This window comes from Pelophylax lessonae (assembly GCF_965119305.1).
Source record: "Pelophylax lessonae genome assembly, chromosome: 11".
NCBI classification, from domain to species: Eukaryota; Metazoa; Chordata; class Amphibia; order Anura; family Ranidae; genus Pelophylax; species Pelophylax lessonae.
In genome coordinates, this window is record NC_138778.1 from 50954937 (window position 1) to 50969153 (window position 14217).

At 45.5% G+C, this 14217-nt stretch overlaps 1 protein-coding gene across 1 annotated transcript in view; it reads left to right on the top strand.

The window, feature by feature from the left end:
- Positions 1-371: 371 nt before the first annotated feature.
- The window catches only part of RBL1 (RB transcriptional corepressor like 1), a 98440-nt gene continuing 84594 nt past the window's right edge, over positions 372-14217 (top strand). Inside the window, exons 1-2 of the mRNA XM_082271896.1 lie at positions 372-595; positions 13244-13377. Coding sequence (XP_082128022.1) covers positions 428-595; positions 13244-13377 — 302 coding nt within the window. The 5' untranslated portion in view covers positions 372-427. The remainder of the gene's footprint in view (positions 596-13243; positions 13378-14217) is intronic.

Genomic DNA, 14217 nt, shown 5'->3' on the forward strand with positions numbered 1-14217 from the left:
GAACCGATAGGTGTTGGGATTACGCGGAGCTCTGTAACTGTTACCGATCGGTGTCAGGATTTTGCAGACCTCTGTGACTACTAGTACCGATCGTGGAACATACTCTGGGGCTTTAACTCTCCTCACAGACTACAACTCCCACAATGCAGTGCGGCCTTTCCCTCATATCCCTCCGCTGCTCCGGGACTATGGGCTAGAAAGCCTTCTCTACTCCTTCCCAGCCCCTCCAGCGGCTCCGGTGTACGGCGTGGTGTCGGTTAGGACGGGAATCCCCGCTTTAAAGGGGAGTTAGGGGAAAAAGTAGGTCCGTCGGAGGGATACACGGGGTGTGAGTCTGTCTGGTTTTCGCGCCTTTTTGGTGCCGCGGAGGATTGTGGGAAGGAGAAGTGCGGGGAGAGCAGGCGGAGGGGCGATAATAATAATAATAATGATGGAGAGGGACGAGGCCGAGTCCTCCAACTCCTCAGACGGGGGAGTCGGGGAGAGGGTCCGGGAGGAGTTGGAGAGTCTGTGCGGGGAACTGAACCTGGAGGAGGAGACGGCGGTCCGAACTCTGAGCAACTTCACCCGGACATGGAGTACCTACAGCCTGGAGGTCAGAGGAGAAGAGGGGGCTCATACTATGGGGGTACACAGGGGGAGGGGGCTCATACTATGGGGGTACACAGGGGGAGGGGGCTCATACTATGGGGGTACACACTGCACAGGGGGAGGGGGGCTCATACTACGGGGGTACACACTGCACAGGGGGAGGGGGGCTCATACTATGGGGGTACACACTGCACAGGGGGAGGGGGGCTCATACTATTGGGGTACACACTGCACAGGGGAGGGGGGCTCATACTATGGGGGTACACACTGCACAGGGGGCTCATACTATGGGGGTACACAGGGGGGAGGGGGGCTCATACTATGGGGGTACACACTGCACAGGGGGAGGGGGGCTCATACTATGGGGGTACACAGGGGGGAGGGGGGCTCATACTATGGGGGTACACACTGCACAGGGGGAGGGGGCTCATACTATGGGGGTACACACTGCACAGGGGGAGGGGGGCTCATACTATGGGGGTACACACTGCACAGGGGGAGGGGGGCTCATACTATGGGGGTACACAGGGGGAGGGGGCTCATACTATGGGGGTACACAGGGGGAGGGGGGCTCATACTATTGGGGTACACACTGCACAGGGGGAGGGGGCTCATACTATGGGGGTACACACTGCACAGGGGGAGGGGGCTCATACTATGGGGGTACACACTGCACAGGGGGAGGGGGCTCATACTATGGGGGTACACACTGCACAGGGGGAGGGAGGCTCATACTATGGGGGTACACACTGCACAGGGGGAGGGAGGCTCATACTATGGGGGTACACACTGCACAGGGGGAGGGGGGCTCATACTATGGGGGTACACACTGCACAGGGGGAGGGGGCTCATACTATGGGGGTACACACTGCACAGGGGGAGGGAGGCTCATACTATGGGGGTACACACTGCACAGGGGGAGGGGGGCTCCTATGGGGGGTACACATTGCACAGGATGAGAGGTCCTTCATACTATGGGATGATGTCATATGGGCCAATGCTGCATCCACCCAGGTGGGTTTTAAATACCCCAAGAAACAAATGTATTTAAATAATTTTTTTTACACATTGGGTTGTTTCAACCACTTTAGCCCCGGAGGATTTGGCTGCTCAAAGACCAGGCCCTATTTTGCGATTCGGCACTGCGTGACTTTAACAGACAATTGCGCGGTCGTGCAATGCTGTACCCAAACGAATATATGGTATTTGATCACCTGTGCGGTCTTTATTTTTTGCGCTATAAACAAAAAAAAAAAAGAGCGACAATTTTGAAAAAATAACAATATTTTTCACATTTTTTTTATATGAAATTCTCAACAAAAAAAAAAAATGTAAAAATTTAACATTTTAGGCCAATTAGTTTTCTGCTACATATTATTGGTAAAAAAAAAATCACAATACGCGTATTTTGATTGGTTTGCGCAGAAGTTATTGCGTTAACTAAGGGGAAGATTTGCCTTTTTTTTTTTTTTTTTAAATAGTTTTAATTTTAAATTTTATAGTAATGGCGGCGATCTGCGTTTTTTTTTTTTTTTTTTGCGACATTGCGGCCGACAGACCAGACCCCTGACTTACATTGACACTTTTGGGGGTACCAGTGACATTACTACAGTAATCGGTGCTAAAAATATGCACTGTCACTGTAAAAATGACACTGGCAGGGAAGGAGTTAACATTACTGGTGATCAAGGGGTTGAGTGTGTCCCTGGGGGGGGCGTGATTCTAACTGTATGGGGGCGTGGCTTGTGATGTAATCACAGAGATAGCAATCCTATACAGGAGGACACTGATGTAAACACAGCCGTCTGTCTTTCTCTCTCTGCTGCGGGAGATTGTGAGTGGCCAGCGGCCATCGGAGCCGCCGGTCACACACGCAGGCTCCCCAGGGAACGAGCAGGAGCATGCCGCTGGCAGCGCGCGCCCACCCCTAGAGTCTCCGTAGTACTACGTCGCTTTGCCCAGGAGCGGCTGCCTGCCTGCCGCAGTAAAACTGGGGCGGGCGGTCGTTATGTGGTTAACTGACATCATCCTGTCCATGGAAACTCATTCATTTGATCTGCAGGTGAAAGATACAAAAGTAAAGGCCCGTACACACGTACCGATTGTCGATCGGCCGATTTTCAGCTTGTTAGTATGATGCTTCCGACAGCCGATGGCGCACTTTCGGCCGAACAGAATCTGTCGTGCAAGCATTAAAATTTTTGTATGCCGACACCAGAACGGCTGATTGTTCGCCAGTCAGTACAGAATTCGGCCGACAGACAGCAGATTTGCAAGACTGGGCATGCTCAGAAAAGAAAAAAGACAAGGAAAGTTAACCATCACATGACATCACTTCTGCAGTCGGCTGTTGTTGGCCGACAAAATTCGTGTGCAGTCTTTTGCAGTTTTCAACAGACACGACAGCACCGGACAAAAGACGGCCGATCGTTCGGCCGACGATCGGTAAGTGTGTACGGGGCTTAACAATGTTTCTTTGTATCTGCTGAACAGTGCTGATAAGCAGAGTCAGATGGACTTTTTGACAGCTACAGCGACTGCTACTAGAGATGCGGTATTTAACACAGCAACTCCTCGCATTCATTAAAGCCAACCTTTAGGTATGCAAAGAGTTATTCAAGAAGGTTCCTTCTCCCATGACTAGATGCAGGGAGTGGTGGGCTATAGATGTACTGGATATTTAGGTAGAGGATTGGGACTACCTGTGGGGGGAAAAACCCTTCAAACATCTGGTAGCAGCCAAGGATAGGTTGATTCAGTTCAAATGCATCATTAGGATTTACTATACCCCAGGTAGACTGGCAAATATCTACCCTACCTCCTCAGTGGAATGCTGGCACCGTTCTTTCTCCTGCCAAAGCTGACCATATTTTTTAATTTTTTTTTAAGTTTCTGCAGATCCAGACTTTCTGGACTGAGGTCACCTCTTGTATTTCATAGGTTCTTGCTGTCCCCATTCCTTTGTCAGTTAGAGCGTCACAAGTTAGCCTGTAGTTTTTGTTTGTATACTCTTACTTGCTGCAGTGCTTCTACCTTGTTTCTTTTCACTTGTGTGGTGTGGCTCCTATGGGCATCGTCTGCTATCTTGTGGGCTTTTATTTCCTGTCTCTTCATCACTTACTGGCCCGCCTCCTAATTGGTTTGTCTATATAAGACTTGCTCAGTGTAACCCTCATTGCTTGAGCAACTTCACTGTTCTCTTAGCTCCCATCTGTATACCCCTAGGCTATTGTATCTGATTCACTGTGTACTGACCCCCGACTTTGTTTTCTCGTCTGTTTGCTGCCTGTCCTGACCTCGGCTTATTTCGTGGATATCCTTTTGTCTGCAGTTTACTCTGCACACGCCGGTGGTCTCCGCTTCAGCTGGGCCTACCTAGGGGCCGCAACCTGGTTCCAGCCTGCTGCATGTCTATCCTTTAGACTCCACGCCCTGGGGAATCCTGACCTATGGATCTACTAGGGCTCACTTCCACAGTTCCGCTGACAGTTTGCTTAGGCCATGAGCTCCTCGGAGACCCCACTGCCCCTGCTGGATCAACTTCAGTCTTTGGTGCAGAGAGTTGACGTTCAGCAGGCTTATCAAGAACAGATTATGCAGTGTCTGCAGGCACTTTCCTCCCGTCTGGATCAGTTGCAGGTTGTGCCTACTCCCTCTTCTTCCATTCCAGCTCCTGTGTCCGCCCCTGTCGCTTCTGCTTCCACAGTCCCTCCAGCAGAGGTCAGTCCTTCAAAACTCCAGCTGCCTCCGCCACCTCACTTCTCTGGTGATCCCAAAGATTGTCAAGGCTTCATCAATCAGTGCTCGATCTACTTCGAGCTAGCGGGCCATTATTTCCCTACAGATCGTTCCAAGGTGGCATACATGATTTCACTCCTGTCGGGACCAGCTCTGTCTTGGGCCTTGCTGCTATGGGAGCTTCAAGATCCTACCATTTCCAGTCTCTCTGCTTTCCTACAAGCTTTCCGTAACACCTTTGATGTGCCTGGCAGGGCCTCATCTGCTTCTGGAGCTCTTCTTTGACTTCGTCAAGGAAACATGACTGTTGGTCAATATGCAGTTCAGTTTCGCACCTTGGCTTCGGAACTGGCATGGAACAATGAGGCTCTTACTGCAACCATTTGGCAAGGTCTTGCAGATTGTATAAAGGATGAATTAGCTGGCAGAACTATACCCACCACCTTGGATGGCTTGATTGCCCTTAGCATCCAAATCGATGTCCGCTTCCAGGAGTGAGATCACGTCAACCCCTGGTGGGTCGCTTCGCTCCTGTTGTCCAGAACGTTCCCGAACAACCCATCTTCCGCTGTTTTGGCTTCTGAAGAACCCATGCAATTAGGCCAGACACGCCTCACTCCTCGAGAGGTCACGTCACCTGAGACTCGGCCTGTGTCTTTACTGCGGCGCTGGTGGTCATACAATAAAATCCTGCCCTGTCCGTCTGGGAAACTCCCTACACGGTCGCTTAGAGGGGGGTGATCTAGACCAGAATCTGAACTCCGCCACTTACCCTAGATTTGTCATAGCCATCTCTATTCATTGGGCCCTAATTTCATATCAAGTTTCTGCATATGGAGACTCTGGAGCAGTCCTTAGCCACTGAATTGGGCATTCCTCTAGTTCCCCTGGCCATGCCTCTATCTGTATCGGCAGTGGATGGCTCGACCTTGGCCTTTGGACCCCTACGGTTTAGAACAACCTCCATCACCATGCATGTCGGTGTCCTTCATCGTGAGGAAGTCTCTTTCCTGATACTTCCCAAGTCAACTAGTCCCATCATTCTTGGACTTCTATGTTTGAGGAAACACTCTATCTGGATTAAAACTCTGGCCAAGTGTTATCTTGGGGGTCGCAATGCCATTAGACTTGTCTCCCTAAGGTATCTCCATCTGTGAACCTGGAGCTGAGGTCACTACCTCTCCAATGCTTGCTCTGCTTTAATTGGCCTTCCAAGATGTTTTTTCCAAAAATAGCTGCTGACAGTTTGCCTCCATCGTCCCTGAGGTTGTCTACCCTATCTCCATCCCTGAAACTCAAGCCATGTCCAAGTATGTCCAGGAAAATCTGCAGAAAGGATTTATAAGTAAATCCAATTCTCCTGCTGGGGCTGGTTTCTTCTTTGTGGAGAAAAGGGATGGTACACTCTGGCCCTGCATTGATTTTATAGAGGTCTCAATGCCATCACCATTCAGAATCGGTACCCGTTACCCTTGATTTCTGAACTTTTTGACAGACTACAAGATGCTCAATTTTTTACCAAGTTAGAGCTCCATGGAGCATACAATTTGATTTGTATTTGAGAGGGAGATGAATGGAAAACAGCTTTTAACACCAGAGACGGGCACTATGAATATCTCATAATGCCCCAGCTGTCTTGCAGAATTTTATTAATGACATTTTCTCTGATTTCCTATACATTTGTGTCATTGTGTACGTTTGTGTCATTGTGTATCTCTGGATGACATGCTCATCTTTTCTCCAGATTTAAACACTCCTCACCAGCTTGTTTGTACGGTTCGTCTACGTCTTCGGGACCACTGCTTGTATGCAAAGTTGGAGAAATGCCTCTTTGAACGAACCCAAGTTCCTTTCCTAGGCTACATAGTCACAGAAAAAGGGCTGCTTATGGATCCTGCCAAAGTTCAGGCCATCACCAACTGGCCTCCGCCTTCTGGCCTAAAAGCTACGCAACGGTTCTTGAGCTTCACCAATTTCTATCGCCAGTTCCTCCCTGATTACTCCTCTCTGGCGCCCATTACCTCTTTAACCCGAAAGAGCGCTAATGCCAGAACCTAGCCTCCTTGAGCTGTCGAGGCTTTCCACAAGCTCAAAACGGCCTTCCTGTCTGCATCTATTCTCAAATGTCCTGACATTCTTCAGATGCTTCGTCCTTGGGAGTGGGGGGCCGTCCTTCTTCTCCAAATGCATGACAGTAAGCTCCGCCCCTATGCCTTCTTCTCTAAGAAGTCTTCTGATGCGGTTAAAAAAATTGTATAATGTGTATATAGTCTATATACATATTACAGGGAACACTATATACTACAAGAGAGTACAACTACTACCTGGAGTATATACCTTACTATATACATATTACAGGGACCAATATATACTACAAGAGACAACTACCTTGCATTTTTATTCTCGTGCGTGATTGTGTAGGCAGGGGGCCCCAGTGCACTGCATTGCCCAGGGGCCTATAAGGCTCTTAAGATGGCACTGGTATGCCCTCACACATTGTCTCTGATAGATGAGTTCAGTTTATTGCCTGCTTCTTGAGAGCCCTAGCCACATCATTTGGAATCAAGTTGGACTTCTCAGCTTTTTATCCGGAGTCAAATGGACAAACGGAAAGGGTTAACCAGAATGTGGAACGGTATCTCCTTGCCTTCATTTCTGTCCTTTAGGATGTTTGGGTAGACCTTTTTACCCTGGGCAGAATTTGCCCTCAATAACCACGCTAATGTCAGCACTGGGGAGTCTTCCTTTTTCACAGTATTTGGCCGCCATCCTTCAGTACCATTTCCTGTTCCTGAGGAGAGATGTTGGATTCTGTCTACTGATGTTTCTGCCCCTCGTTTGGTGAAACTTTCATCAAAAGTTTCCTCTCAAGCCTGGCCCTAATGAGTGGGGAGATCCCATAAGAGGGGGTTACTTTCACAAGTTAGCCTGTAGTTTTTGTTTGTATACTCTTACCTGCTTGCTGCAGTGCTTCTACCTTGCTGCTTTTCACTTGTGTGTTGTGGCTGTGATCTCCTATGGGCGTCGTCTGCTATCCTGTGGGCTTTTATTTCCTGTCCCTTCATCACTTCCTGGCCCGCCTCCTAATTGGCTTGTCTATATAAGGCTTGCTCAGTGTAACCCTCATTGCTTGAGCAACTTCACTGTTCTCTTAGCTCCCATCTGTATACCCCTAGGCTATTGTATCTGAGTCACTGTGTACTGACCCCCGGTTTTGTTTTCTCGTCTGTGTTTGTTTGCTGCCTGTCCTGACCTCAGCTTGTCTCGTGGATATCCTTTTGTCTGCTGTTTACTCTGCACACGCCAGTGGTCTCCGCATCTTCAGCTGGGCCTACCTGGGGGCCGCGACCTGGTTCCAGCCTGCTGCAAGTCCATCCCCACCACAGGGTCCCTGGTGAAGAAGCAGGCTGGAGCTTAGACTCCGCGCCCTGGGGAATCCTGAGCTGAGGATCTACAAGGGCTCACAAAAAGGTCCTAAATATCCTCTAATATTTTTTAAGGTAGAAAAGCTATACTTCTACACTTGAAAAAAGTTTGCCCTTCCAATTTCCTTTTGGAAGGGACTGGTAAACTCCATGATACCCTTCTATAGGGCAACCTATATATCCTAGGGTTGTATTAAAAAATGTGATAAAGTATCTATGGCAGTCCTGGATTAACTCAACTTCTACGGTGGGGTGAGAGCTACCTATTTTCGAAATAAACAAATAAGTGGTTTTATATGGGTGCTAGGTAATCTTACGTATCCCTATGGACCTCACTGAGTGGTGAACCTACACTTAACAGGAAAGGCCGGACGGCTATTGGTTTATTTGTGCTTTCACATCCGATCAATGATATCTTGTGCACTTTAAATCCTTTTTTTATTTTTTTAACTTTTTTGAATAGCAAGATTAAGCTGGATTTATTTGGGGGGGAAGGGGGGCGTGGAGGGGTAGGGGAATTTCTGTTATAGTGAGATGTTCTATTTCTAATTTTGACAATTGTATTCCAAATTTTATAGGGGCCATGCCTCTTGGGCGGTGTCCTTCTTTTTTTTTTTTTCCTTACACTGCCTTAGTACATATGAGAAATAATAAAAAAAACTGTGTGAAATCATAATAATAAAAAAAAAAAAGCCAACCTTTGGCCATAACAACTTGGCCATAACAAAAAATGTTCTTTAGCAAGGAACATACATTCCACATTATTATGCTACCAAAATTTAGTGTGTGCTGTGTATTGACTCCAGTATTGCTCTTATTTCTTCTTGCTGGAGGCTGCCATTTTGCTGAAGCCCAGAGCCCCTGAACAGCAGTAGATCATAGAGCTGAACTAAACCCATCGATTAAGCCAATACTTACCTGAGCCCTATTTCGTTCCAGCAATGTGCTTGAGAACAGCGGCTTTCTCAGGTCTATGCCTCCTCATAGCTCCCGTTAGCTCCCACTGCTGTCAATCACAGCCAGTGAGGAGAGGCAGGACCTAGCCACGCTCTGTATCTTACGGTCACACAGAGGCGTCTTGGAAGCGAGCATGCACTTGCTATGGGGGGCACTCAGCAAGGCGGAGGGGCCAGGAGCACCGGTGGGGGACCTAAGAAGAGAAGGATCAGGGCTGTTCTGTGCAAAGCTATTGCACTGAACAGGTAGTTATAACATAACATGTTTTTTTTTTTTTAAATGAGCATTTATCACTTTAACACTGAGTGTCCCACAACATGCAAAGCTTTATTGTTCTAATGGGTACAGTGCATCTGGAAAGTGTTTGCAGCGCTTCACTTTTTCCACATTTTTTATTACAGCCTTATTCCAAAATGGATTAAATTATTTCTCTTTAGTTCATTGACACAGCTCCAGATCTTCTTGACCCTTGGGTTTATGCTGCCCCCTACAGGAGTAGGACACTAGGCTGAAAAAAATTTGACTACGCCTATAGGGCAGTCCCAGGGGGTATACTCGCACTTCCTGCTATAGATCTTTTTAGTTTTGTAACAAGCAGTGTCAGAGGAACATAAAACCCAACTCAATAGAGTGGCGGGTGCTGTGTCCATTTTTTCTCTGTGTGTGGAGACGAAGGTGTCAGATCCCTGCTGTCCTCTATAGGGGAATCGGCTGAGAACTGACCGCCTGTCCGTTATCCGATTCGCCAGACAGATGGAAAATACGGTTTCCATCCGTCCGGGTTTGACAGACAGCATCGGATTGGATGTCAGCAGACATGTCTCCGCTGACATCCGGTTCCCCATAGAGCTGCATGGGGCATCCGTTCAGATCCACCTGGAAAACTGACAGGCGGATCTCAACGGTCCGCATTTGTGAAAGGGGCCTTATGCCTCGTTTCCACTGAGTGGTACGGTACTGTTCGGTTCGGAACGGTACACCTTGCGTTTCCACTGCCAATAGTACCCTTTCATGATAGGCGTGGTGTAGCAGGAAAGCTGTGATAGACGATTCTCTGTCAACCAATCAAAGTTCTGCAGAGTGTAGCTCCACCCTGTTGGTACGGTACTAATGTGCTTGGTACCCCAACGAAAGGGTCCCTAAAAAGTGGTACAGTACGGTTCGGAATTAGGGTACCATTCACAATGGAAACGGCAAAAATAGCGTACCGAACCGTACCGCTCAGTGGAAACGAGCCATTAGTGTACTGACCACTCCACTCATCAAAATTAGGGCTGCAAGGTTGGGACTATTTTGAGCTTCTTAACCACTTAAGGACCACAAAGGTTTTAGCTTAATGACCAGGCTATTTTTTGCAATACAGCACTGTTACTTTAACTGATAATTGCGCGGTCATGTGACACTGTAATCAAATAAAATTGATGTCCTTTTTTCCCACAAAAAGCTTTCTTTTGGTGGTATTTGATCACCTCTGTAGTCTTTATGTTTTGCGCTATAAACACAAAAGGTGACAATTCCGGAAAATACAATATTTATTTTTTACTTTTCTGCTATAAACCCTTCCAAAAAAAAAATTGAAATCAAATGTTTTCATCAACTTAGGACAATATGTATTCTGCCACATACATTATCTCACAAGTGAGTACACCCTTACATTTTTGTAAATATTTTATATCTTTTCATGGGACAACACTGAAGAAATTACACTTTGCTACAATGTAAAGTAGTGAGTGTACAGCTTGTATAACAGTGTAAATTTGCTGTCTCCTCAAAATAACTCCACAAACAGCCATTAATGTCTAAACCGCTGGCAACAAAAGGAAGTGCACCCCTAAGTCAAAATGTCCAATTTAGGCTCAAATTGTCAATATTTTGTGTGGCCACCATTATTTTCCAGCACTGCCTTAACCCTCTTGGGCATGGAGTTCACCAGAGCTCTTCACAGGTTGCCGCTGGAGTCCTCTTCTACTCCTCCACGATGACCTCACAGAGCTGGTGGATGTTAGAGACCTTGCGCTCCTCCCACCTTCCGTTTGAAGATGCCCCACAGATGCTCAATAGGATTTAGGTCTGGAGACATGCTTGGCCAGTCGATCACCTTTACCCTCAGCTTCTTTAGCAAGGCAGTGGTCGTCTTGGTGTGTTTGGGGTCGTTGGAATACTGCCCTGCAGCCCAGTCTTCGAAGGGAGGGGGATCACCCTCTGCTTCAGTATGTCACAGTATATGTTGGCATTCATGGTTCCCTCAATGAACTGTAGCTCCACAGTGCCAGCAGTACTCACGCAGCCCCAGACCATGACACTCCCACCACCATGCTTGACTGTAGGCAACACGCACTTGTCTTTGTACTCCTCATCTGGTTGCCGCCACACACGCCTGACACCATCTGAACCAAATAAGTTTATCTTGGTCTCATCAGATCACAGGACATGGTTCCAGTAATCCATGTCCTTAGTCTGCTTGTCTTCAGCAAACTGTTTGTGGGCTTTCTTGTGCATCATCTTTAGAAGAGGCTTCCTCCTGGGATGACAGCCATGTAGACCAATTTGATGCAGTGTGCAGCGTACAGTCTGAGCACTGACAGGCTGACCCCCCCCCCCCCCCCCAAATTCAACCTCTGCAGCAATGCTGGCAACACTTGTATATCTATTTCCCAAAGACAACCTCTGGATATGATGCTGAGCACGTGTCGCTCAACTTCTTTGGTCATGGCATGGCCTGTTCTGAGTGGAAGCTGTCCTGTTAAACCGCTGTATGGTCTTCGCCACCGTGCTGCAGCTCAGTTTCAGGGTCTTGGCAATCTTCTTATAGCCTAGGACATCTTTATGTAGAGCAGCACTTTTTTTCAGATCCTCTGAGTTCTTTGCCATGAGGTGCCATGTTGAACTTCATAGCAATCCAGTATGAGAGTGAGAGCGATACCACTAAATTGAACACACCTGGTCCCCATTTGCACCTTAGACCTTGTAACACTAACGAGCAGAGTTGTATAAAGTACTCGAAACCCATACTTGAGTAAAAGTACAAGTGCTCGATCAAAATGTGACTTGAGTAGAAGTACTAAAGTATTCAACATTTTTTGTACTTAAGTATTGCAAGTAGTTTTTTAAAAAATATTTGCTACTCAAGTACTGAAAGTAAAAGTACCAGTAGTGTTTAAAAAAAATTTTGCTACTCAAGTACTGAAAGTAAAAGTACAAGTACTGTGTTATGTAGTTATTAAAGAAAGAAGTGAAAAGTTTGAACATCATATTGTTTTTTATTTCAAATGCAGCTTTTATTTATACATACAGTAGCTTTTATTTTCGTATGCGCTGATAATACACATGTTTTGAGCTTCATGAAACCTGCCATCTACTGTTCTGGCAGTGGTAATTTTTATATTAGTAACGAGTAACTATGCAGCACAAAAAAAAAATATCGAAGTAGAAGTATTGAAATCATTGAAAAAATGTAGTGAAGTAAAAGTGGAAGTAGGAGAAAGAAATTCTACTCTAGGAAAGTACAGATACCGCCTTTTGGTACTTAAGTAGTTCTACTTAGTTACTATACATCTCTGCTAACGAGTCACCGGGGAGGGAAGATGGCTAATTGGGGCCAATTTGGATATTTTCACTTGGAGGTGTACTCACTTTTGTTGCCAGCGGTTTAGGCATTAATGGCTGTGTGTTGAGTTATTTTAGGGGGAAAGCAAACTTACACTGTTATACAAGCTGTACACTCACTACTTTACATTATAGCAAAGTGTCATTTCTTCAGTGTTGTCACATGAAAAGATATAATAAAAAAAAAAAAATGTACAAAAATGTGAGGGTTGCACTCACTTTTGTGAGATACTGTATTTTCGGTAAATAAAAATCCCTATAAGTGTATATTGCTTGGTTTGCGCAAAAGTTATCGCTTCTACAAACCTAGGTAAATCTTTTTTTTTTTTTTTTTTTTACTAGTAATGGCAGCGATCAGCGTGTGGTGTGTTTGTGTTTAATTTAACTACAGCGGCTGGTCGGCAATTGGTTAAAGGCATCAAGCTGGAGATCCATCTTATAACTGGAATACCTTTTTTATGCCCTGTGCAAAAAACCGATCACACTGATCTTACTGACAAAGCATGCAGATCAGGTGTAGCCCATTACTTTTGATTTACTGTAGTATTACCAGGGGTTGTACAGAATGATTTGTAATTGATGACACACTGCTTTGATGCATTAAAATAAAATTGATTAGGATGTAGAGTCAATTGTGTGTCCCCCCCCCCCCCCCATATAACTGTCAACATTTGCCTTGTTTGTTCATGATAGTAAAATGGTTCAGAAATGATTGGGTGTTTAGTGCAATATAACATGGTTACCTAGCGCATCAAGGGTTGTTGAATGCACACGAAACACAGTCAGCTTTGACTCTCCTTTATTTCAAGGGTTATGAATGTGGGAACATTTTTTATGCTTTGGCACATATGTTCCATTTCCTTGCTGGAGCTTCATCATTAATTTTTTTTTTTTTTTTTTTTTTTTTTTTTTTTTTTTTTTTTAAGGGTGATGTGAAACACTGGCTTGCATGCGCATTATATGCAGAGTGCCGGAAAGTCGTCATTCCAACTGTTGGAAGAGGTATCATGGAGGGAAATGGAGTGTCCCTCACTCGTATACTCCGGTCAGCCAAACTAAGGTATGGATTTTTATATTTAAAAAAAAAAAAATGCTCAAAACTAATAATACATAGGGTTATTTCTCATATAATTTACATTGAAGATTCAACTATTTTTCTAATTGGATTCAGTTGGTAAAAATGTGTAAAAACATATAACTAGACTCTCTAGTATGTGCAAAACTCGTAAGCACATTAGCTTCAGGTTTTAATCCTACTCTTTAAAATGGTTGTAAATGCAGAAAATGTTTTTATTAAAACAAAAAAACCTCCTGTGCAGCAACTTCCCTCAGCCCCCCTAATACTTGGCCCTGATCTAGATCTATTGATGTTAGAGTGTCTCGGCTGACCGGGACTCCCCTCCTCTTTGGTTCTTGCAGCTGTCCTCAGTGGCGTCATTGGCTCCTGCTGCTGTCAATCACAAAGTCAGCCAATGAGAAGAGGGGCCAGGCCACGGCTGTGTCTAAGGCTGGCCATACACTATACAATTTTCTTATTCAATTTCCTTTAGATTTACCTTTAACTATGTAGTGCAAGGGCCTGCCTGACTGCATACAAATTGAAAGTGTTTAGGTTTGACCTCATATTATATGGTTTTGGTAAATCTAAAGGAAAGTTGAACAAGAAAATTGTATAGTGTATGGCCAGCCTAAATGGACACACGCTTTGACTCGGTTTGGGTGCCCCCATAACGAGCTGCTTGGAGAGTAAGAGTAAGATTACTATTTCACAGAGCAGGTAAGTATAATATGTTTATTATTTTTACCTAAAAAGACAAGACTTTATAATTTTAATTTATATTGTCAAATGTGATATATATTAGGGCATTTTTTTATTTATCATTCATGTACTCCAAATTGA